The sequence below is a fragment of the Bombina bombina genome, chromosome 1, assembly GCF_027579735.1.
Source record: "Bombina bombina isolate aBomBom1 chromosome 1, aBomBom1.pri, whole genome shotgun sequence".
Taxonomy (NCBI): Eukaryota; Metazoa; Chordata; class Amphibia; order Anura; family Bombinatoridae; genus Bombina; species Bombina bombina.
In genome coordinates this window covers 757085658-757112218 of record NC_069499.1, presented here as the reverse complement: position 1 = coordinate 757112218, position 26561 = coordinate 757085658, and the positions used below count along the sequence as shown (strand labels likewise).

Here is a 26561-nt window from a genome sequence, read left to right as displayed (position 1 = left end):
TTGACAAAAGATACCAAGAGAATTAAGCAAAATTGATACTAAAAGTAAAATTAGAAAAATTGTTTAACATTTCATGCTATATCCAATCATTTAACATTCTTTTACCGTCTCCTTTATTCCTTCAATCATCAGATGTCATATGACAAACGTAATATTATATTTTGCATTTTTAAACTGAAGAGGGTTTTTAAGATTAAAATATTTTTTTCTGAAATTTTAAAATTTTATCTGCTACATACTATTAACAAAACATATTTATTTTTTATTTGTTTGTTTGGTTTTCTAATCTGGGCCTATTGACAGAACAAAAAAATGCAATTTCTCTATGAGGCACATCACAAATACATCACAATGAGATTACCATTGAACTGGAGGTAATTCCCTTTGAATTTTCAAAGATTAGCTCATAGTCACCCAATTTATATGTAATAGTTATGTTAAACTCTTAATGTAATCAATTATAAAGGCAATAATACAATTTAGTGGCTAGATTGATATACAGACCACTGTGGACCCTCAATGTGACTTCATAGTAAAAAGCCAAGTGTCCCTTTTTATGATCCAAACTTCCTTAAATCTCTAGTGATACAACACTGACCCTTTAAATGCAGTCACTAATTGAAAATCAAAGCTGCAGACCTACACTGGAACCAATAAGACACTGCAGAATGATTTGTTTTATTATAAACACCCGATTTTAAAGAAACTGTGTGATCACAGCAAATCTAGGAACCAAGTGACACGGTAAACCAAGGAAAAGAAAGAAAAAAAAAAATCCTGTAGTTGAAGACTAATAATCTTTGTCAAGAGTAAACACGGCCAACCCCCCCAACTGCAGTAAGACGCAAAGCGTTGTGCTCCAGTCTCCGTTGGCAATAAAAGGGTTTTTAGGCATCATGCCATATGATGGAATTGCTGTTCTTACGGCTGTAGTGTATCCCAGACAATCAGTTGTAAAGTCCAGATGAGGAATGGTTGCTTTTCATGCAAATGTAACCTTCATTTATGTAAACAGACCCTGCACTGAAACCAGGTAGACGGAGACACCTTGAGGAGTATGAGTGCATAGGGGTAAAGGATCATTATGAATCACAAGGGGTCATCTGTAGATGAATTTGCTGCATGTTTGAAAATGCTGCAGAACCTTTTTTCAGTTTTTTTTTTTCTTCTTTTTAATACAAATCAAACAAGAAACCAGAAAATGAACCGTCTGTTATGAAATTAAACCCCATCTAATGAAAGTTTCTGCACATAATCAGGATGTAGATGCTCAGCACCAGTTTCAGACTGTTTTGCAGACTTACAAAAGAAATAAAATGAGTTTAAGGAATCCAAGAGGGCAGAAAGAAGACACTTTCATAGGTGCTTCATGTTGGGCTTTGTCACCCTACGACTGATAAGATTGTTAATCCTTGTGCGCAAGGGGATGAGGTTTTTTTCAGATTTTGCTGAGTTCTGTGTTCTCCTGCGCAGACTTGTAAGCTGTGTGGCTAGCGGCTGCTGTTCTTAATGGCTTCCTTTGCTGCTATGATCAATGGAGTCAGGCTAGACAAAGGCTTGGCTAGTTTTAAAAATGGATGCTGCAAAAAAGAAAACAAGAATAAACATTATTTTGTGATTTTATACACCATTAAACTTAAAAAAGAGACATAAAACTGAATTCAACCATAAAGAGCCAGAGTTAAATTGAGAGAAGAAAATGTGAGTGTTATTGAGCACTACTATCACTTTAGTGTAATATCCATAACTGCTTTATTGTTGCCCTGGAATTACAAATGGTACCGTGCACAGTAAAGTTACTCCTGTGGCCTAATGCAGATGCCAAAACCCAATTTTAGAGCACAATTTCCCCTCAGGCCATTGATTTTTATTATGGCCCTCGTTAAAGTATTTCTGTCAGGATGCATGGATGTAGAAAGCAGCTCTAGCACCCCGTGCCCTTTGGGTAATGGAGTTCTTGTTTTTCCTTTTGCTATAAATGTTCTATATTAGTTAACCTGTACAGTTTAGATTTAAAGGGGCAGTCAAGTTAAAAAAAAAACTTTCATGATTAAAACAAGGCATGTAATTTTAAACAACTTTCCAATTTACTTTTATCACCAATTTTGCTTTGTTCTTTTGGTATTCTTAGTTGAAAGCTAAACCTAGGAGGTTCATATGCTAATTTCTTAGACCTTGAAGGCCTAATGCATTTTGATAGTTTTTCAACACTAGAGTGAATTTACCATGGAGACAGCTCTTATTGGCTAAAATGCTAGTCTGTCAAAAGAACTGAAATAAGGGGGCAGTCTGCTGAGGCTTAGACACAAGGTAATTACAGAGGTAAAACTTGTATAATTATAACTGTGTTGGTTATGAAAAACTGGGGAATGGGTAATTAAAGGATTATCTATCTTTAACAACAACAAAAATTCTGGTATTGACTGTCCCTTTAATACACATATGTATAAACACAGATATATATATATATATATATATATATATACACACACACACACACACACACACGCACCCTTGAACCTTGTCCGCCCAGCGTTGCAGTTAACATTGCAAAAGCAATTGGTTGAGCAGCTGCAAGCCCTGCTGTAGTGCAACTAACTGCATGAGAGCAGGGCTTGTCAATCATCCCAACCGATCCTGACCAGGATGATTTAACTCTGCCACCCTTGAGACAGCAGAGGTTTAGTAGCAGCGTACTTAAGGAGCCTCGGGGACCAAGGCTGTGTCCATGGCTTTATAAACAGGGCTCTATATATACACACACAAAGTTCACATACAAGGGATTATGTCACACACGTCACTCAGCTTCCATATACCCTTGACCCTTTGCCTTCTCCCCTTGTTATATACTTTATCCATATACACCTTCCCCCACACCTTGTTCCTTTTGTTCCAAACCTTTGTTCCCTATTTCTAAACCATTAATTAAACCTCATTAGATTTTATTTCTAGCAGGTGTATTAAATAAATGCCCAACTAGTTGATACCAGGTTTTCAAAACTATTTAAACAAGTGGTATTTTGTGCCCACACTAGATGACTTGCAATATGCGCTACCAGCACTTTGAACTTCCAATAGAAGTATAGGGCTTTGGTTAAATAATTGATCTGATAACTTGCAATAACAAATTGAGCACTACTGATCTCAAGAGGCTGTGTGCAATGTAGCAAGCCTTGCATTGTGAATAGTGTTCCACTAGGCATACATGTATGAACATCAGAGTAAAAAAATAACAATGCAATGTCGTTCTTTATTTTGTCTTTTTTTCTGTAATTTACCTTTAACATCTTTGTATTTTTCCACTCCCCCACATAGGCTACAGTGTCCCATATACTCTCATTATTTATTTTACCCCCTTTTCCTGTAAGGAACAGTCCCTAAAAAATGTATATTGTTTAAAAAGATAGATAATCCCTTTATTACCCATTCTCCAGTTTTGCATAACTAACACAATTATATTAATATACTTTTTACCTCTAATGAGTCATTGTATCTAAACCCCTGCAGATTGCCCCTTATCGCAGGGCTTTTTTAGCCAATTAGTGCTGTTCTTAGGAAATAGAATGCAAGCTCAATCCTATTGGCTGATTGGATCAGCCAATAGGATTTTTTCAACATTAATTCCGATTGGCTGATAGAATTCTATCAGCCAATCGGAATCTAAGGGACCCCATCTTGGATGACATCACTTAAAGAAACATTCATTCCAGAAGAAGCCGTCGATTGAAGAGGATGCTCTGCGCCGGATGTCTTGAAGATGGACCCGCTCCGTGTCGGAAGGATGAAGATAGAACATGCCATCTGGATGAAGACTTCTGCCTGTCTGGAGGACCACTTCTGCCCGTCTGGAGGACCACTTCTGCCGGCTTCATTGAGGACATCTTGCCGCTTGGATGAAGACTTATCCTGGTACGTGAATCTTCGGGGGTTAGTGTTAGGATTTTTTAAGGGTGCATTGGGTGGGTTTTATTTTTAGGTTAGGGCTTTGGGCCGCAATAGAGCTAAATGCCCTTTTAAGGGCAATGCCCACCCAAATGCCCTTTTTTTAGGGCAATGGGGAGCTTAGGTTTTTTAGTTAGGGTTTTATTTGGGGGGTTGGTTGTGTGGGTGGTGGATTTACTGTTGGGGGTGTTTGTATTTTGTTTTACAGGTAAAAGAGCTGATTTCTTGGGGGCAATGCCCCACAAAAGGCCCTTTTAAGGGCTATTGGTAGTTTAGGTTAGGCTAGGGTTTTTTTTCTGTAATTTAGTGTGTTTTTTTTGTTTGTAATTTAGCTAATTGTATTTGATTTATTTAATTGTATTTAATTTAGGTAATTTATTTAATTGTAGTGTAGTGTTAGGTGTTAGTGTAACTTAGGTTAGGTTTTATTTTACAGGTAAATTTGTCTTTATTTTAGCTAGGTAATTAGTAAATAGTTAATAACTATTTAGTAACTATTCTACATAGTTAAAATAAATACAAACTTGCCTGTAAAATAAAAATAAACCCTAAGCTAGATACAATGTAACTATTAGTTATATTGTAGCTAGTTTAAGGTTTATTTTACAGGTAAGTATTTAGTTTTAAATAGGAATAATTTAGTTCATGATAGTAATTTGTATTTATATTTATTTAAATGATATTTAAGTTAGGGGTGGTTAGGGTTAGACTTAGGTTTAGGGGTTAATAAATATAATATAGTGGCGGCGATGTTGGGGGCGGCAGAATAGGGGTTAATAAATGTAGGGGCGGCAGATTAGGGGTTAATAATATTTAAATAGTGTTTGCGATGCAGGAGTACGGCGGTTTAGGGGTTAATATGTTTATTATAGTGGCTGCAACGTTGGGGTAGGTGGTGGCGACATTGGGGGTGGGAGATTAGGGGATAATAAATATAATGTAGGAGTCGGCGATCTTGGGGCCAGCAGATTAGGGGTTCATAAATATAATGTAGGTGTCGGCGATGTCCAGAGCGGCAGATTAGGGGTTAATAAGTATAATGCAGGTGTCGGCGATGTCGGGGGCGGCAGATCAGGGGTTAATAAGTGTAAGATTAGGGGTGTTTAGACTCGGGGTTCATGTTAGGGTGTTAGGTGTAAACATAAAATGTGTTTCCCCATAGGAATCAATGGGGCTGCGTTACTGAGTTTTACGCTGCTTTTTTGCAGGTGTTAGACTTTTTATAAGCCGGTTCTCCCCATTGATGTCTATGGGGAAATTGCGCACGAGCATGTATAACCAGCTCACCACTCACTTAAGCAGCGCTGGTATTGGAGTGCGGTATGGAGCACAATTTTGCTCTACGCTCACTTCTTGTCTTTTAACGCCGGGTTTATAAAAACCTGTAATACCAGCGCTGTAGGTAAGTGAGCAGTGACAATAACATGCAAGCAACTACCGCACCCCTCATAACGCAAAACTCGTAATCTAGGCGCTAGTGATCACACCCGTGGATTGTGGCAGACACTGCGCTAATTGGCTAAAGTGAAAGTCAATAGATAATAAATAAAATGTCATGTGATCAGGGGGCTGTCAGAAGAGCCTTAGATACAACGTTATCACAGAGGTAAAAAGTGTATTAATATAACTGTGCTGGTTATGAAAAACAGGGGAATGGGTAATAAAGGGATTATCTATCTTTTTTAAACAACAAAAATGTGGGTGTTGACTGCTGACTGTGTGCTTAAGATAAAAGTGCAGAAGTGCATAATGCCTCCTAAGAGGTATATTTCTTTACTTACACATGTTGGCCCGTATAGATGGGCTTCAACACCAGTGTTATAATAAACAGCACCATTTTCTTACAAAAACAAAGTAAGGAAGCCATTTGTAACCGCCATAGGCTGCTTTTAACGTTTTGCCTAGGCTATGAGTTTACATTTTTCCAGAAGCAACTTTCTATTCCTAACTAATAAGTGGATCTGTCTTATCTACTGCAATGGTACATGGAATTTACAGTTCATTGTGTCTCCTGTCAGCTCATTTTTCACTGTAATGATACCAGAGAATTGGAAGTAATTTTGTTCAATCTTTCTGTTCCCAGCTCTAGACAAAGATTTACAGTCATTACAATAATATTCACACATCTCTCTTTCTTGTGATGAAAAAAGATCCAGTTAGCTACATTTCTGTGCCCACTAAAAAATAATCTAGTAAAGGGTATTTGAAATGGATATTGCATGATTTTTGTCACACTAAAACATTTCATGGAGAACAGTCTTCTACCTAATGGGATATACTCTTTGAAGTGTTACATCAAATGGACACAATGAGAAGACTTCTGTTTATATTAAAACAGGAGTACAATAAATCCGTAATTGTATTAATCCTGGAACATGAAGAAAAAAAATGAAACTGTTACCATGGTTTAAATATCCGACTGCAATTTCTTTTATATCTTTTATTATTTAATACTTTAAAACCTAAAATCTTCAGACTTTAAACTAATTTGTTCCTTTCACAGCTCACTTCAATAACCTATGCGGCGGTAAAACCCAGGTATTAAAGGGACACAGGAACACAGTTTGAAATGGGCTGAGCTTTTCCCTTTACCAATTCTCCTAGGAGTTGGTTTCTGCTGCCGTTTCTTTTTCACATCACTTTTCTATAGCTGATACTGCAATTTTGACATTTTGAGTAGAGGTAATGGTTTCAACGGCAAAATTAAGTATTTTAAATAAAAAAATAAGCTATTTGTAAATAATTGAATACTCTCCACTAGATATCATTGGGAACACATTAAAGAACTGTTTACTCATATGATTGCAACCTAGCAGAAGCAACATGGTATATAAAATTTTCTAACAGTAATACCCATAAAAATAGTATTTGTAAAATATATATATTTTACCTTTCTGAATAAGTTAGCATACACTCTCCTCAACAATCCTCGATAAAAGGGCTGGGCATCAGCCCGCCCACTGACCAAACGCAATTACGCAATTAATAATATTCATGAATACATTTTTCTCCCACTCCCAATCGCAATTCACTTCAAGCGCACCCCCATCTGTCATCAGTGAGCGTGCGCAAGCGCGAGCCTCTATGATTAGTTTGCCTTTTGAGAAACTTGTATGTAAGGAGGACTGTCTTAAGCAAGAACTGTATTAGCGAGACTGCTCCTGCCACTACAGGTTAACAGCTGTTGTCACAGCACCTCGATCCAGCGGAAAACAAAAGTGTTCACACATGAACATGGACAAGCTTTTATACAGCTCAAGCCCGTTTTCACACTTGCGGTGACATCACTGCCAGGGGCAGCGCATGTGCGATCCGAAGAATGACGGACTGGCCACACGCCCACAAAATATTATGATGGACTTAGGTTAGGAATTTATAAAGAAGAAAAAATACTGCTCCAGATATCACTGGTGTGTAAGCTGGCGTGGGTCAGTACCGGGGGCTGCGTGGAGCCGGTCAAAGACGGCGGACAAACCGCAAGATACAGAAAACAAAAAAATATCCGCTGCTGAGCAACAAAAACATCAACTTTATTCCAAAGATAAAATAGACACAAAAAAACACAAGGGAGAACGCTCATGAGAGAAGTCATGTAGGAAATTAGTGTAATTAATATATCCTGGCAAAAGTAAACATACCAATTGGGGGTTATCTCAAATGAAATTGAGCAATGTTATGGAAATATATATTATTATAAACAACATGGTATGAGAACAATATAATATGACAGTAGAACTGAAGAAAACAAAAGTGTCTGCAATACATTAAACTAACACGTGTATTTACTCTACAAAATAGCGTAGATCCCACTCTTGGTTCATACCTAATGGTAGCTTAGTTTTGAGTATATATATCCAAAAGAGCTCCTTCTTGTCCAATATTTTACACTTATCCCCTCCTCGTTGGGGAACTCTAGCTAGATCTATGGTCCTAAACCTGAAATGTGGTACATTTGTGAAGTGTGTGTAATTTAAATGTTTCGGAACTGCAGAGTTTTTATTGTAGTTTTAACATCTCTCAGATGTTCCAAGCACTGGATCTAGGGGCTCTGGTAGATTGACCAACATACTGGGCCCCAAACATCTTACAATCCAACTATGAACTCAGGCATGTGGCATAAAAGGAAATCTGGAAAGATTCTCCCGTAATATTACTGTGAAAGTTACTTGTAAATTCCATTACCTCACATGTTAAACAATTAGTTAAAAGTGATCTAAAATGACCCTTTCCACATAGCCACGTGGATTTCTGGTCTGTGTTTGAAGAGACCTGACTGGGGGACAATTTAGATGCTAGAGTTTGAGGTTTCTTAACTTTGTCAAAAAACTCCCTACTATTGATTGTTCTTGAATTATTTCGAACACTGAAATTCTGTGTACCTGCGGCACCTCGTGTGGCACCCTCATTGCTGTCATATTTATTACTTTTGATTTTACTATTAACTTTATTGGTCGGATCCCAATCTCTTATTTCCTCAAAAGCTTTCATTAGCAATTGTTATTTGTAACCTCTGGCACTCAGTATATGGATCAACTCTCTGCCTTCTTGTATATCATTTTGTAAAGTACTGGCATTACGCCTAAGTCTCAAAAATTGGCTCCTTGCAATTGAACTGACTAGGTGCCTCGGGTGACATTGAAGTCACGTGCAGGATAGTGTTGCCTCCTGTTTCTTTACGATAAGTGTTAGTTAATATCTTTTGTGTGGTTCTATTTCTATATAAGTGTTAATCTAAAAAGTTTACCCCATCTTCTCTCATCTCGCCAGTGAACCTTAGATTTACTTCATTATCATTGATAGATGCTAAAAAAAGATCATATGGAAATGATTCCTTTACAATGAAGATAATGTCATCAATAAACCTCATATAAAATAATATATCTGATTTGAATGAGCTTGCCGAGTTATAGATCTTCTTTAGTTCCCACAAACAAGTTTGCGTATGATGGCGCAAAATTTCCACCCATCGCCGCAACTTGACATTGTAAATGCGACTCAGAATCAAAGATAAAATAATTGTGAGTAAGAAATCCACAACATCCAAAATGAACTGTTTAACTTCATCTTTATAGGCAGTTTCTTTATTAAAAAAAAACTCTATTGCCCGACATCTATGTATATGAGAAATAGACGAGAATAAGGAAACAGCATCTACTACACTTATATCCCCTCGTGCCAGACAAAATCTGTTAGTATATCCAACAGATAAAAAAAGAAGGCGCCACCATAGTGCACAATCAGATGTTTCTGACACGCCAAATATACAAGTAAGACCGTACTTACAAGCTGTATGACACTTGAGAAGTGTCACAAATGCCTTCTGGACTGTTTGGAGTCGTCCAGCTAACTCACACTGGTGGATGTCCGAATTTCTCTGGGGTGTGGGAGCGGCGATAGCAATCAGCATGCAGTATCCAGCCACAGACGTTTCACAGAGCCGGTTCGTCTTGTACTTATCCACTGTTATGGTAGATACATTAGTAGATACAATGTATCAAATGGATCAAAGTGATGAAAAAAATGAATAAAAGATACTTCGTGGCAAAAGTCTTGTAAAAGCAAACAGACTTTATTTGGAGTACACAAGCACAACGCATGCTGATTGCTATCGCCGCTCCCACACCCCAGAGAAATTCGGACATCCACCAGTGTGAGTTAGCTGGACGACTCCAAACAGTCCAGAAGGCATTTGTGACACTTCTCAAGTGTCATACAGCTTGTAAGTACGGTCTTACTTGTATATTTGGCGTGTCAGAAACATCTGATTGTGCACTATGGTGGCGCCTTCTTTTTTTATCTTTTACTTCTGCAGAGTTTAACATCTTGGGACACCAACAAGAACTTCGAAGAAGCAGCCTGCCATCTGTTCCAGATTTCAGAATTTGGATTATGGACTAGATGAACTGTCCTACACCATATTTCCATCATCTACATTATTGGTTTGATTGGGACTTTAACCTCACTGTTTATATTATGCAGTTTCTACTCATGTTTTTATATATATAGGGGTATTTTATTTGAATGCACTATATGTTGGTATTTTCACTATTATTTTTATACAGGTATTTGGCGCACTGGTTTTATATATATGTTTTTTATATATATTAATTAATATCCAACAGATGACTAGAATCCCTAAGGTAACTGTATAGATTTAGTACCAAAGGTTGTAGGATATTGTCGATCCATTCGGACCCAGGCTCCAAAAGGGAACCTATGCCCAATATGATCGGCCTAACCGGGGGATGGGTGATGCTCTTGTGGGTTTTGGGGAGATTATTGAAGATGGGTGTAATTATGCTGGAGGGAATCAAATGTTTAGTTTGTTCTGTGGTCATGATACCCAAAGCTACAGCTTCATCTAGGATCTTTGCCAATTTATATGAAAACACATAAGTAGGATCAGATAGAAGTCTGATCTATCCTATTTTTTGTTTTAGGAATTTATAAACGGACATTTCAGTAAATGATTTATTAAGACAAAGTTTCCCCAAACAATATTTATCACTACTATGTTTAACTTGATTCTGATATGTTTCAAATTTGATCACTTAACTGTCCCTTTAAAAGGGAGAAAAAAAAATAAGTGCAATGTCCCTTACACTATTAAATTCTCAGATTTACGGATACATTGAAGTAATCCCTATATTTATGCAGCAATGAGGAATTTAGCATTGCAAAAGGTCAGCATACAAAATATATGATTTAAAACCAATTTTGTCACCTGCACTGTTTTGCAGCCCAGTGGCACCCTCTTTGAAAAGCCTCCTAAATATGTGTATATGACTCCTTTACTGTGACCAGATATGTATAGCTAAAAATTAGCTCCTGCACTGATCAAACAATCACTGTGTAGAATGATGCAGAGATGGGGTTCTGTTTTCTAAAGGATGAATTCCAACCACTTTGGATGAGTGAATATAAAAAAAAACAAATGGTTCAGAGCTAAATTAAAGAATAAAGAAGCAAAATAAAGAAAGAAAGTGCATTTTTGAGTTTAATGTGCTTGTATGTACTGCTGAAAGCCAGAGCTTGAATTAAAAGCAAACAGCTGCCTAGGGGTATGTCTTGCCTGACGGTCATTGGGGACCTGTGCTGCATGTGGTCATATCACATCTCTAAACACATAAAATCTTTTAGGGCTTTATTTGATCATTACATAGTAATGTAGGTGTCTCTTCTTCACACCCAGAATCCTTTATTGCTAGATAAACAAGCTAAACATTGCCTATCTCACAGCACTGTCAAGCCGTCTTAGGTAATCTCACCAGTGCAGAGAGCTTTAGATCATCAAGGCCCTAAAGCTTAAATATATCACAAATATGTCACAAATTTTACGGTCAGCAAAACTCTTAAAATAATACATGTAGAGACATTTTTAATAATGCAAGTATATTAAGATAACTCTAAATGTAACAATTTAAACTGAGTATCAGGGACTCTGCACTTTAAAGAGACACTAAACGATGCAAAAAACGTATCTTCAATCGCAAGATTCTTTGATTATAATTATATATGTAACGTGCTTTGCGTTTCTTATTCTTACCGTTAACGATATATTCTTCTTATTATTTTTATTGTTTTCCTAACCCACAGCTCGCCTATTCTTTTGCATCCAGAAATCCTGGAAGATAACCTGAGTTATCAAAATGTCGGCCTTTGGCCGTTATGTGCATGCGCGATCTTTATGGCTCGTCATAGAATACGGCACTCTCCATCCAGCAGACGCTCTGAATTGATTTTAGAAAGAAGCCATGCGCGAGTGAACGTATCACAGTGCGCATGGGTCCAATGAAGAAATGGGCAAATAATTATATGCACAAAAACGCAATCGGGCTGGCGATTAAGCTTGTTAATGGACAGCCCATAATAGAGCGTTGGCTTCAGTGACGTCATATTTGAAATGTAAATGATATGTTTATTACATTCTGAATGATCGTTTTGATGTAAAATAATGTAGGTTATGATCTATAACCGTTAGTGATTAGAATTAGATGATCAAATTGTGCTTGAAAATGTAAACTTTTGGAATGCTTTAATATATACGGAAAAGCAGTCTTATAAAAGATTGCTGTGTCTACTATTTTAATGTTTCTAGGTGCAGTTTAAATTAGTCGGAAATTCTCATACCTACAATCCATACCTACTAGTTTATTAAGAATTAATGTACAAACAGGCACAACACACACATACTTTATTAAACATACTTAAAGGGACATTATACACTAGAATGTTCTTTAATGTACTGCAGAGCTTGATGTGAAGCTCTGCAGTATGTGAGTATACAACGTACATGTGAATTAACCCTGTAGTCTCACAGGACTTCACCACTGGCAGCATTGATCTGTTTTATTTGAGGTTAACTGCAGCATTCATTTCCACTGAGAAGTAATCCCTGGGATCACTTATGCACATTTGGCGTTGGGACTTAATCTACAATTGATTATTTTGGACATATCCTTTTTGCACTAACACATTGTTTTCTGTTTTCTTCTAGATTTTTCTTTGCATAAATGTTTTGTAGATGATCCATTTATGTAGCCCACTTGGGAGTGTTTTTATAAAAATGTATAGTTTTGATTATTTTTTAACAACATTGTGGTGATTTTCAAACTCCTAACTAAGGGCTAGATTTATCAAAGGCTAGGTGAACTCTGTATGTGCTTCGCCTGTAACTGCACCCCAGCTCGCCTCCGGAGAAGCGCACACGTGCGCCTGAATTTATCATAAAAATAGAGGTAACTTTGTGCAGGCGAGCTGGGGCGTAATAATGATAAATTTCGCCTGTCGGAAATGGCATTTACTCCCTATTTACTCCATATTTATCACAGTACATCCATATAAATATTTACGCCTCCATGTTTTGATTATTAAAAAAGTGTTTTTAAGTTAATATTTAGCTTATATTTATATTATATAATGTTTCTGTGCTGTTTTTTATATATGTTGATCATTTAAGATCGCAAAAAATAAATATATTAAAATATCGATCTATATATATAACTGTTGGTACTCATATGCACCAGTGGAAGCGAAAATTTCTGGCAATAACAGTCTTTTCTTGGCACTGAGCCTTTGAAAAATTAGTTAAAAGAAGAAAGTACTGCATCACAAGATGTAAAAGCATGTATTATAATGGTGTTCGCCTCAGTCTGCATGGCGAAATATACAACACGCAATTGAAGCAGAAATTGCAGTTCCCTATCGGCGCAAAGCAATGATAAATAAGAAACTAGGCGGATTTGTAGGTCGGGCTGTTAAATTACGCCTATTACTAATGTAAACTGTAGCACTCGGGAGCGTGCCTGTGCGCCTAGGCGAATGCAAGCACAGTGCGAAGAAGTTTCTTTCAGATTTGCCCAATTATAGGCGCAGAGTGCTTTGATGAATATGACGATCAGTTTGTATGAGCTATTTTGGATGGAACTGAAGGAGAAAGGCTTTGATAAATCTAGCCCTAAGCCCCACAGTGCCAGATGTATACTCGCGTTTACAGACTCCTGCTGACTCCTATGTATGTTATTTGACTTTTCATATGCAGGGAAGAGGGAAGTGTCTGCTCTTCTTGTTTCCCAGCCCCTTTCAGTGGGTGTCCCAGCCTAATTTAGTCAAGAGTGCTAAACTGGGAGCTTCTAATTAAGTTTTTAAACGGTTTTATACTGGATGTTTATATCATTCGCTGTGCATATTCTTCTTTATAGTAATATCTATTACATGCAGTTATATGAAACTTGGTCTACACTGTCCCTTTAAACTCATAGGTTCTGTAATCTTTACTCTCCGTCCAATGGAATAAACAAATATATACAATAATAAAAACAAACAGTAGGAGCTTAAATAGATATTATTGTATATATTTGTTTGCTATGGTTTGTAAGTATGAGCATTTCCAGACTAATTTAAACTGCACCTAGTAACATTAAAACAGGTGGCACAGATATCTTTTTTGCACTCTCTGTTGTGCATTTCAGTAAAAATAACTCTAAATATAACACAATTATTAAAAAACAAAAGTACTTGCAGATTAATGGTACGAATAGACTGACCAATGGTATGAATACATTACATCACCATTCCATACTCTTTCTGACCTGTAACAGCTCCTTGGCTGAGCCTCTTCTGTCTACATCCATCTCTAAGCATCGGTTTAAGAAGTCTCGGAATATGGCTGACAGTCGCTCTGGGTTCTGCAGTTCTGGCGTCCCATTGGTAGCTATCAGATACAATGCCTACATGGAACAAAAGGTGTTGGAAAGGAAGAGAAATTGAACCCAATTGACTATATTATAGAAATTTTCTCATTTTGTGATAGCATGAGTCAAATGAGCAATAATTATGTATTAAAAAACAGGAGAATTGCTATGTGCTTAAATATAGCCAATGACGGGCTCTCTTCCATTGAGCCATAATTAGGTTTGCATAAGTTTGCAAATTGATAAATATGCGGTCGGAAGCCATTTTGTTTATTGACTGCTTCCGATGGTGCGTTATACGTGATATCAAATATTTTTGAGGCCCATAGAAAGTATTAGAAGCCAATAACCGCAAACTAATACCAGGTTTCTAATGAAAGCGCAAACCGTTAATACACTGTCGGAGGCTGAAGATACATTAAGAAAAATTACTCCCAGGCGTAAAAGAGGAAAAATAAGACCTATTTCCCATTGAAATTTTAAAACTTGCAAATAATGCAAGTGTTTCAATGTAGAAAATAATTATAATATGTAACATTGATTGTTGTCCCGTGTGTAAGAATAGTTGCACTTATGTTGTTATGGAAATATCAGTATGTATTTACATATAAAAATATATGCAAGCATATATCCACAAAATTCAAACTAGACCTATGCCTTGGGCAGCAATACATATTACATATATAAAGCTGAAAATATAATTATAATAAAAAATAGTATTTGCTTACAGTTAAAAAATGTGTATTATAAATAAGTGTATCTTTGTTTTGTTTCTCTTTAGAGGTGATCACAGGTAAGGAGCGCAGACGTTAAAAAAAATTCAATTCAATGTCGGATGGAAGCGTTAACACAATGTTAACTTTCACCTACATGAAAAGAGCGACTGCATGCAATGCGCAAAATATTTCAATGGAAACCTGGTACTAAAATGGAGCCGTAAACTACTTTTAGCTGTCGGCAACTTTGGTAGCTTACGGCTCCATTTTTTACGGCTCAATGGAAACGAGCCCAACATTGGGTTGCATTTTGATCAATATATTAGTAGAGTAACTCTCTTAGATAAGGTAAGCAATTCAGTATGTATATATATATATATATATATATATATATATATATATATATATATATATATATTATTTGTTTTTTACAAAAAAACTGTAAAGAGGTGCAGGATGGTAACCTAATTATTGAATACGCCAAAATCTACTAAAGTAAAATGTGCAAGGGTGCACTTCAATTTGAAATATATGCACATATCCTGTAAGAGCTTGTGCACCAGTATTCAAACACCATGCTTGCTAATAGAGTCAGCAGTGGCTTGTATGACACAAATTACATCTTCAAAATCAATACACCGCTGACTCTCTGAGAAGGTGTTGTGTTTGAATATTGATGCAGGGGCCCTAACAGGATATGATGTAGAAACATAGTAATAAGTTTTACAAGAAGCATTTTTGCTAATGGAAATATATTGCAAAAATGTTTTTATTTCAAATTGTAATGCAACCATGTACATTTCATTTTTTACCTTTCTATCCATTTAAAGAGACATTGTACACTAGATTTTACTTTGCATAAAAGTTTTGTAGATGATCCATTTATATAGCCCATCTGGTAGTGTTTATGTAAATGCTTATTTTTAAATAACATTGTGCTGATTCTCAGACTCTTAACCAAGCCCCAAAATGTTACATGTTTACTGATGTCTACAGGCTCATGGTTGTGTAATGGTTCTTTTCATATGCAAGGGAGAGGGGAAATGGGGGTGTCTGCTATTACTGCTTTTTCAGCCCATTTCAGTGGGTGTCCCAGCCTAACCTCTTTAACAGTCCTAAACTGGGAGTTTTAAAGTTTTTAAAAGGAGTTATACTGCACTTTTAGATCAGTATCTGTGCATATTCTTCTTTATAGTAGTGTCTATTTCATTCAGTTATATGAAAATCCCTTTAAGCTTCAGACATACTTTACATTACCATGTTTTTTAAAGTCACTGGAACAAATATTATGTAAATCAGCAGTTCCGTGCTCCGGTAGCCACCTTAGCTTTCTCATGCTGTATACCTCAAGGTGTAGCAGAATATATGATTGGTAATGGTAAGATGAGTATTTTGGTTTGTTCATGTGGTATATTACTGACATGTACTTACCCGCAGGGGATTTTCATTAAGGTAAGGAGGTTCTCCTTCTACCATCTCGATGGCCATGATCCCAAGAGACCAAATGTCCACTTTAGGGCCGTATGCTTTTCTTGTCACCACTTCAGGTGCCATCCAGTAGGGTGTCCCCACCATTGTGCTACGTTTACTTTGCTCAGGCGTAATCTGAGCACAAAAGCCAAAGTCCGCTGCAAAATGAAACTCAAGTTACAAATGAACTCCATGATCATATCTCGTCTGACACAATAATACAGTGTTGATTTACATGTCTTGTCTTTTTGCATTTCTGTCCAATTTGCATTACTATCTCTGTTCTTTAATCGGGCGGCTCTTTAAAGGGACAGTGTCATTAAAACAAAAGTATAAGCATTTCAATACGTGAATATATGTGTTTTTAAAAGTGCAAACTGAAACGAATACAGCAGTATCAGGTGTGGATTTCCTGCTAACGCTCTCTCCCAGAGCACTATTGGTGGAGAGAGACGTGTCACAAAAAAAGTGATCGTGCATGTTTTCAAAAATGCAGAAATACTTTTCAGAATGCATTCTTTTAGATAAAAAAATAAGCCTGCAATAGCCATTTAACTGTAACGCTTCCTCTTGTTCTGGTTCTCTCACTCATTCTATACTTTTTTTTTCTTTCCGGTTATTTTTTTGCCCCCTCCCTCAGCTTCTTCTCCCTCTATATTTCTTTTCATATATCCTTCTGTTGTTAATGCTATTCCTTACCCCACATTTACAGCCTTTTTTCCTCCTCTTATCCTGGTTATTGCCCATCACCTCGTTGCTTTAGTCACATTTATCCCTTTGTGCAGCTGTTTTCTGTCCCTAACTGCCTCTCTCTTCTTATTATTAAGTAAGGAGTGCAAGTTTGCTCCAAAAATAAAATTCTTATAAATAATTATGTAGTTCTTGTGACATTGTCCCAATAGCACCTTGCTCTAGTATATTGACACTATAACATATATATATATATAACAATGTATAAAAAGGAATAATATATAATATAGTAAAGTATTTCAGCATGTAAACATATTGTACAGTCTGCATAATAATGTTTTATAATTATTGTGCTATACTTACTGAGTTTTACAGATCCATCCATGCCAAGCAATATGTTGTCACTTTTAATGTCCCTGTGAATCACCTGGTTTGAATGTAAGAAGTCCAAGGCTTGTAGGCACTGGGGAACAATGATACAATATAGTCACACAAGACACAGCTCTTCCAGTGACATGTGCAGCAACAACACACGAAGAGAGCCATGTCAGTCACAGGTACGTTGAATATGCTCTCTTTAAAGGGACACTCAAGTCAAAATTAAAAACTTTTATGATTCACATAGAACATGCAATTTTAAACAACTTTCCAATTTATTTTCATTAACAAAATGTGCACAGTCTTTTTATATTTACACTACCAGCTCCTACTGAGCATGTGCAAGAATTCACAGAATATATGTATATGCATTTGTGATTGGCTGATGGCTGTCACATGATACAGTGGAAATAGACATAACTTCACAATTTGTCAGAAAACAATCTCTTTTTAATTTTAAAAATCAGACAATATTTTATTTTTTAAAGGGACAGAATTTGTATTGTTTAATCCCTTTATTACCCATTCCTCAGTTTTGCAAAACCAATACGGCTAGGTTATATTAATGCACTTCTGTGATTACCTTGTATCTAAGCCTCTTCAGACTGCCCCATTATTTCAGTTTTTTTGCCACTTGCATTTTAGCCAATCAGTGCTGACTTCTAGGTAACTCCAAGGGCATGAGCACATTGTTGTCTATATGACACACATCAACTAGCACTGTCTAGCTGTAAAAAAATGTCAAAATGCAGAGGCAGCCTTCAACGGCTTAGAAATTAGCATCTTATGAGCCTACCTAGGTTTAGATTTCAACTAAGAATACCAAGGGAGCAAAGCAAATTTGATGATAAAAGTAAATTGGAAAATTACTTAAAATTGCATGCCCTATGCGAATCATGAAAGTTTAATTTTCACTAGACTGTCCCTTTAACAAATTTCATCCTTTTACTGTTGCAACTCTTTTAAAAGGGTTACATAGATAGGGCTAAAGTATTGCTCTCCCGCAAACGGGCAGTGATCTGAAAGTTCCCCAAATGCCCCCAAATGCCCTCAAAACTGGTGCTCCACTTGTACTCTGGCCCGTAGTACTTACACAAAAAAAAATTGCACTACCAGAACACCCCCCTTCTAGATGAGGATACAGTCAGTGATTGAAGCATACACTTGCATTATCCTGGTTGGCCATCAGCTGTCTCCTCATCTATAGTGTAGCACAGGAGCACAACTTTGACTATGTATTTTAATACCTTTGTGGTGGTTAAATACACAGTAAAAGAAAGGAAATGGTTTAAAAATAAAATGCTTTAACACCATAAACTTTTTTTGTTATTATTATTTTATTTGTAGATTTGTTAAGGGAAGGAAAGGGATAACTCTGCATATTCTTACTATAGATGTGCACTCACCTCTCGACAAACTGCAGCAATCTGTCCTTCATCCATACACGTCTCTGTAACAACATCTGTCAGAGAACCTCCAGCAAGGTACTCCATAACTACCCATAGTTCGTCCCCAACAAGATAACTGCAAGAAGACAAAACAAATAACGGATCTAAAGAGCTCTGCTTGTAAGTAGATTCCATAGTTTAAGACTCATAGGAGATTTAGAGTAGGGGCTCTCCCCTTGGTCTATAATGGCTACATCATGGGCTTCTATATTGTCAGTTAAAGGGACATTTCAGTTCATTTACAACCTAAAGGGATGCTAAACATCTCTTGCTTTTATATAAAAATTGTGCTTTGTCCCACACTCTCTAGAGAGCCCAAAAAGTAAAATCTGTTCTATGGGGGTGCTGGGGGTTGCAATGCATCTCCAAACGCATGTTTAGCACCCCTGATGAGCTGCAAAGGGCTCCACATATTGGGCTAGATTACAAGTGGAGCGTTATTTTAACGTACACCCGTAAGGTGGCAAATTTGCCTCTTTATGGGTGCACGTTAAATAACCAGCCATTAAAATGGACAATTGTTTTATATAAATAAAAAATATGACCATTTTTATTTTTTTAATAGGAAACTGCACAAATCATTTATAAGGGATTAAAGTGAGGGGATGTGGGGTGTTAGAAAAAATACGGCACTGAAAAGTGCCTTTACATAGAGGTGAATGGGAACTGTGCTTTCACTATAAATATATATGTGTATGCTTATATTCATATACATAAATATTTTTAATTTGCTGCCCAACGCTGCACGATTTGCCCCCTGCACTGCGCTAGGTGCTTTGCCGTCTGTCATGGCATGATAACGAGGCTCCCATTGGAGCTTATGGAAGCGCACTTTCGTGAGTGCAAGGCTTCCAGGCAATTTGAATGCAAGGTCACATTTGCATTGGGCCTAACTTGTAATACCAGCACACATTTACGTGTGCTGGTATTACTGAGTGGAGCGCAACTATTGTGCTTGTTAACCCCTCAACTATTAAGTTCTAGAACCACCACTATCTGTAACTTTGTTTTTCAAAGCGTTGCAAATTGCCTCAACCAGCTATTTGATTTGCAGTATTTGCAGGTTACAGGATTTGCTTTTATTTGAGCAGCGATGTTTAATGTACTTCATCCGGAAAATGCTAAAGACACTGCTGTCTCTGACAATTTCTGCTCTCTTCAAAATACATTATGCCTCTAGATATGCCCCTGTTTGCTCTGGACTGGCCACAGACACACTCATAGACAACCCAGAGCCCAAACGAGCATAATGCGCAGGAGTAAGCATCTGAAGGGCACAACACCAGAGGAAGCTATGTCTGAGTCCCTTTTAGAAACGTCATGGACTCCATTTTTGAAAGCACAAAGTTTCCTTCACCTTAAAAATGACTTCTCTATTAAATGCAATTTAGTTAAATCATGACTAAAATGCCTTTTAACATAGCAAAATAGGTTTATGCTCGGAAGTAATACAGGACAAACAGTTTATATTATATTGTTAAAAGAAGATTTATAACCATGTTTTACTTTGCTATGAATTGTAAACAAATATAAAAAGATCTTAGGAGTTGAGTGTTCTGATTTGTGAAGCCACCGGAAACATTTCCATATTGCAAGGGCATAAAGAACAAGTCCTGGTAACTGCTAGACAAGTAAATGTGCTCACAGCTTTATTCACCAATTGCTGTAAGATGAGCAAGTCATTTTTTATGTGAGAACAGAGTTCTACTGATGCTGCAAATATCAAGTTGTCTACACAAAGCATATTGGTTTTCTTAAATGACAGTGATGGGCGCGTTGCAGTTCTTGCATATCCTGCTAGGATAATCCCTTTCTTTTTACCAATTCTTTGTCGTTCCCATTGCAGCAGATAGTTCCTTTCCCTAGTAATGAATATGCAAATCTAATTATGAAGTCCAACTCACCTGTCTAAATAATTCACAATGTTGGAATTCTTATTTTCCCTCATGACTAAGATCTCATTAATAATTAATTCTTTTTTAGGCTGTTGTTGAAGGTTCATTTGCTTTATTGCCACCTGAAAAAAAAAAAACACATACAGAAAATGAAGGTTGGAATAACAATAATTTGTGGCATAGATAGCTATAGTGTCACATGTACTACAATTAGTGTACTGATCAGCCTTGACAAATGAAATTAAAGTCAAAATTACATTTTTATGGTTTACAAAGGCATGCAATTTTTAAATTTTTTCTAATTATTAGCACATTTGCTTTGTTCTCTGGGTATCCTTTGCTGAAGAGTGAAACTAAGTAGAGAGATAGGAGTTCATGAGTGTGCACGGGTTGTTAGCATTCTACAGTAGCAGTGTTTTCAACAGTGTTTGCAGTAATGTTATATAGTGATGGAAATGCTGCTGCCATAGAGTTCTAAAGACATATGCACACTCATGAGCTCCTATGAACCTACATAAGTTTACTCTTTAACAAAGGATACCAGGAGAATTAATGAAATTTGATAATAGAAGTAACTTTAGAAGTTGTTTAGAACTGCATGCTCTGTCTGAATCATGACTTTAATGTCCCATTAATGCTTTAGCAGAATAAGGGAAGAAAAACAAAGATATGTTTGACTTTATTTTAATTCTAAAGCCTCTACTAGTAAAATCTATACACTACAAAAACTGTTTTATTAGGTTTTTGCTGCTTCCATGTGATGTGATCTTGGCCCTATTATGACAGAACTATTATAAGACTTTGCAGTGAATTAACAGGACCCAAAGCAAGTGTTAGGGTACAGAAAATAATATGTTAAGACATTAAAGATTAGATTACAAGTGGAGCGCAACGGATGCGTTATCTTGCACTCTGTCTCATGCTAATAGTGCATATCAGGTATTACAAGTAGATGGTTAACAATTTTTATCCAGGGCACATTAATGTAGCTGAAATTTTCTTTAGTGCACCCTACACGTTTAATGGACAGCATTGGGAGAACTACTAGCGCATATTGTGCTTGCATAACAAGTTGTTAGTTAAAGAGATATTCCAGTCAAAATGTAAATGCACATAGATGAATAACATATTAGTCAGTAAAAATTATGACTGTTTTAGTGTTAATATTTTTCTCTGCACGAGCGTGAAACATAGCTAGATCTTCTCAGTGCACTAGCATTTTAAATACTGCAGCTGATCAGAGCACCAGTGTGGCTTGTATCATGTCAGCAATTAACTAATTTAGTCATTACCAGATGATACAAGTGCCTTGCGCTCTATGAGCAAGTGCTGTGATTAAAATGCTGGTGCACGGTGCATACTTAAATACGGTTTTGAAACAACTATAGCTTTTATTAGAAGCAATTTTGCTAATACACGTATATAACAAACATGCTCCTATTCAAAAATTAAATGCATCCATGTGGCTTCCAATTTTGGCTGGAATGTCCCTTTAAGTGTTGCTCTTGAGCACAATCAAACACAGCTCTGTAAAATGTAGCACAGAACTATAGAGAGAACTCCACTACTTGCACTTGAGCACTATCCAACATGAATTTTAGTGCACGTCCCAATAGAAGTCATGTGACAGCACATAATAGCATGCACTACACTATTGCTTTAGCAATAAAATAATTGCCTGAGCTTGAGCAATGTTAATGCACAATAGTGCTAATATTTTTGCCCTCCACTTGTAATCTAGGCCTTAATTAGAACATCTAGAAAACACAAAGAGCGGGTGCTCCAGTGTAACATTTTCAGATTCAAATAAGACACAGCATACTCAAAAACCCCATGCACCTAAAAGGTGCCAGTGTCAGGTGAACAAATCTAGGGGAATAAGCGGCTCCTCGATTAGCTTCATAACCAAGCAATGCTGTAAAATATACAACGCATTTCGCTGCAACAGATACATTGAGAAACCTGAGGAAACAACCTCGACCATCAATTTTGTACATCAATGTATTCATTTATTTATTTAGTTTATGACACTCACTTCTTTATATTACTGTCAAAGTGGAAACAAAGATTGAGGCTATTACTCTCCCCGTCACACAAGTCATGCAAGACCATTCACCTGGCCCCTTTTAGAGAGATTTGTGAGTGTGAAATATTACAGTGAGAAACTATGCCATTGGAGCGCCCTCTTTTTGTATTTATCAGAAGTTCTTTCAGTCAGTTTTAGATGGTTTTAAAGAAGAGATTCTAGTGTGTACCGACTCTTTTTGCCTTTTTTTAAAACATTTTTTAATTTGATTTAATTTTTTGAACTGCCTCTAATTTTTTTATTATTATTATTTAGAACACATTGGAAATATAGAAAAGTAACATTATTAACCTAGTCACACAAGTTCCCTTGTTGAAAAGATTATGCCAAAAAGTATGTATCTTCTTACTTAAAGGGATAGTCAAAATTAAACTTTCATGATCCAGATAGAGCATGCAATTTTAAGTAACTTTTAAGCAACTAAATGTAGCCACCAATCAGCAAGCGCTATCCAGGTGCTGAACCAAAAACAGGCCGGCTCTTATGCTTACATTCCTGCTTTTTCAAATAAAGATAGCAAGAGAACGAAGAAAAATTTAGAATAGGAGTAAATTAGAAAGTTGCTTAAAGTAGCATGCTCTATCTGAATCATGAAAGTTTAACTTTGACTGGATTGTCCCTTTAAATAAACTTCAAGAAGACATAAAAGTGCAAAAAGAAAATGCTCTAATCTGTTAGTTGTATGCAATAAATAATGAATAATAACATTTGTTTAGAAGGGTTGTTGCTGTGAACAAAGAGTTAGAAACACACATGAATCTGCCTACCTCTTGTCCTGTAGCAATGTCTATTGCTGTATACACAGTACCAGAAGCCCTGAAAATGAGCAGAAATAGGTTGTTCATTAGTAAAACCAAACCACTGAATACAGGTCCAGTCTTATTTCTATAACAGACTGTTACAGACATGACATATGTGCTCCTTACCATACTTTACAGCAGTTTGTGACATACAGAGACAAGACCATACTTCCTCCAGCATAGAAATATGAAAATGCAGCACAGTCAGTAAGAATTGTTATTGTTTAAAAAGATAGATAATCCCTTTATTACCCATTCCCTAGTTTTGCACAACCAACACAGTTATATAAATACACTTTTTACATCTGTGATTACCTTGTATATCTAAGCCTCTGCAAACTGCCCCTTTATTTCAGTTTTTTTGACAGAAATCCATTTAAGTCAATCAGAGCTGGCTCACCTGAACTCCAAGTGCGTGAGCAGAGTGTTATCTATATGACACACATAAACTAACACCCTCTAGTGGTGAAAAACTGTCAAAATGCCCTGAGAGAAGAGGCGGCCTTTAAGGGCTTAGAAAATTAGTATATGAACCTCCTAGGTTTAGCTTTCAAATAAGAATACCAAGAAAACAAAACAAAATTGGTAATAAAAGTAAATTGGAAAATTGTTTAAAATGACATTCTCTATCTGAATTGTGAAAGTTTATTTTGGAGTAGACTTGTCCCTTTAAGAAATGTGAGTGGGGAATTATAGGAACTTGTCAGCCTTGTATCTAAGCTAATATAACTAAATATTGGCTGAATCTTAAATAGATTGACAGGATAGTTCCTGTTTTAATATCACACATTACTGACAGGTTTTAGTATAACATAACAGCACAAGTAATGCTAAACATTCTCTGAAATTCAACCTTTATTTTTTAAATGTGGTTAATTTATCTGTTTCTTCTAGTTATGAAAAACAAAACCAGTCACCAGTCATAGAGATCACTAATGATCATATACGTTTATTCTATATATAATAAATACATGATTATGGGGACACATCAAGGTACCTGTAAAATGCATTTTATAATTATGATTAACATATATTATTGACATAACTAAAATGTACATATATACCCTATTATATTTAAGTGTCACTTTGCAACAATGACCTATGTAGAAAAAAAAGAGACATATTTTACAACAATGACCTATGACAAGTTTAAGAACTAAATTAAATAGAAAGGGTATATGCAAATTACTTTGCTTAAATATATAGGCAAATTATTATTACTAAAAAGAGGAAACCTGTTATATTTAGTGATTATACTCTATAGCAGTGTTTTTCAACCAGTGTGCCGTGGCACACTAGTGTGCCGTGAGAGAGCCTCAGGTGTGCCGCGGCAGACTGACAACAGTGCGGGGGTGTCCCTCTTTTAAATATTGGGAGGTATGTGACAGGCTCATCAGGCATCATTTACAACCATGACATTGACATTAATTCACAGACAATGATTATGAATGTTTGTGAATGAATGTCAATATGTCATGTATAGTTTGTAGGAGGCATGGCATGACAGCACAGTACAGTGTGTATATATATATATATATATATATACACTGTGTATATATACTGTATTAGGCTACAATGTGTGATTTTGTAAAATTTTGGGATGGTGGTGTGCCACAGGATTTTTTAATGTAAAAAAAAGTGTGCCACGGCAAAAAAAAGTTTTCAAATCACTGCTCTATAGATTGAGCATACATATATTGAGGTTCTATCACTGGAAAGAAAGCTAATTTTCACGAATAAAGGACAATTTGTTTTTTATTATTCAATAAATGCCATACTTTATTCAAAAAGATATCTAAGAAATCTCAGGATTGTTCCACTGACTAAACTAGTCAAGTAAAAAGCAACTGCAGTTTTTTAAAAAGGCCACTTGGTGGCACTATTCAATCAACATTTCAACTCAAATCCTAGCTACAACAAATACAGATCATTCATGCCATATCTAACTGTGAAAGAGGGATTTCTTCTATTGGCTACTTGGGGGGCAGCAATGCACTGCAGCCCTTTGTGGAAGTCAGGGGATTTAGTGTGCAGACACAGCAAATATAATCGGGCTGGGATTGGATTTTGATAATAGCTGTATAATGAAGCCAAATTTATGGATGGACATTACAGTTATATACTTAAAGGGAAATTAAACTCATTTTTTTCATGATTTAGATACAAAATACAATGTTATAAAAGTTTCCAGATTACTTATATTATAAAATTTGCTTTGTTCTCTTAGTTTCCTTTGTTGAAGCAGCAATGTACTACTGGGAACTAACTAAACACATCAGGAAACCAATGACAAGAAGCATATATGCCCAGCCACAAATCAGCAGCTAGCGCCCAGTAGTGCTTTGCGGATCCTGAGCCTACCTAAGTATGCTTATCAAAAAAAGATAGCAAAATAATGAAGCAAATTCGATTTTAGACGTAAATTGAAAAGTTGTTTAAAATTTCATCTATTTGAATCATGAAAGAAAATGTTTGGGTTAAAGGGACAGTCTAGTCAAAATAAAACTTTCATGATTCAAATAGGGCATGACATTTTAAACAACTTTCCAATTGACTTTTATCATCAAATTTGCTTTGGTCCATTGGTGGTATTTTTGAAAAGCTAAACCTAGGTAGGCTCAAACTGATTTCTAAACCGTTGAAAACCGCCTCCTAGCTCAGAGCATTTTGAAAGTTTTTCACAGTTAGATAGTACTAGTTCATGTGTGTCATATAGATAACATTATGCTCACTCCTGTGGAGTTATTTAGGAGTCTGCACTGATTGGCTAAACTGCATGTCTGTCAACAGCACTGAGATAAGTGGGCAGTCTGCAGAGGCTTAGATACAAGGTAATCACAGAGGTAAAACATATATTGATATAACTGCGTTGGTTATGCAGAACTGGGGAATGGGTAATAAAGGAATCGTCTATCTTTTTAAACAATAAAAATTCTGGTGTAG

At 36.3% G+C, this 26561-nt stretch overlaps 1 protein-coding gene across 4 annotated transcripts in view; it reads right to left on the bottom strand.

Annotated features, from left to right (window-relative positions):
• Nucleotides 1-236: 236 nt before the first annotated feature.
• The window catches only part of PAK3 (p21 (RAC1) activated kinase 3), a 511889-nt gene continuing 485564 nt past the window's right edge, over nucleotides 237-26561 (bottom strand). For all 4 annotated transcript variants that reach the window (XM_053699311.1, XM_053699309.1, XM_053699312.1 and 1 more), the window contains exons 9-15: nucleotides 23586-23634; nucleotides 20742-20854; nucleotides 18796-18913; nucleotides 17375-17474; nucleotides 16283-16479; nucleotides 14034-14171; nucleotides 237-1580 (exon numbers count right to left, since the gene is read on the bottom strand). In XM_053699311.1, coding sequence (XP_053555286.1) covers nucleotides 1491-1580; nucleotides 14034-14171; nucleotides 16283-16479; nucleotides 17375-17474; nucleotides 18796-18913; nucleotides 20742-20854; nucleotides 23586-23634 — 805 coding nt within the window. In that variant the 3' untranslated portion in view covers nucleotides 237-1490. The remainder of the gene's footprint in view (nucleotides 1581-14033; nucleotides 14172-16282; nucleotides 16480-17374; nucleotides 17475-18795; nucleotides 18914-20741; nucleotides 20855-23585; nucleotides 23635-26561) is intronic.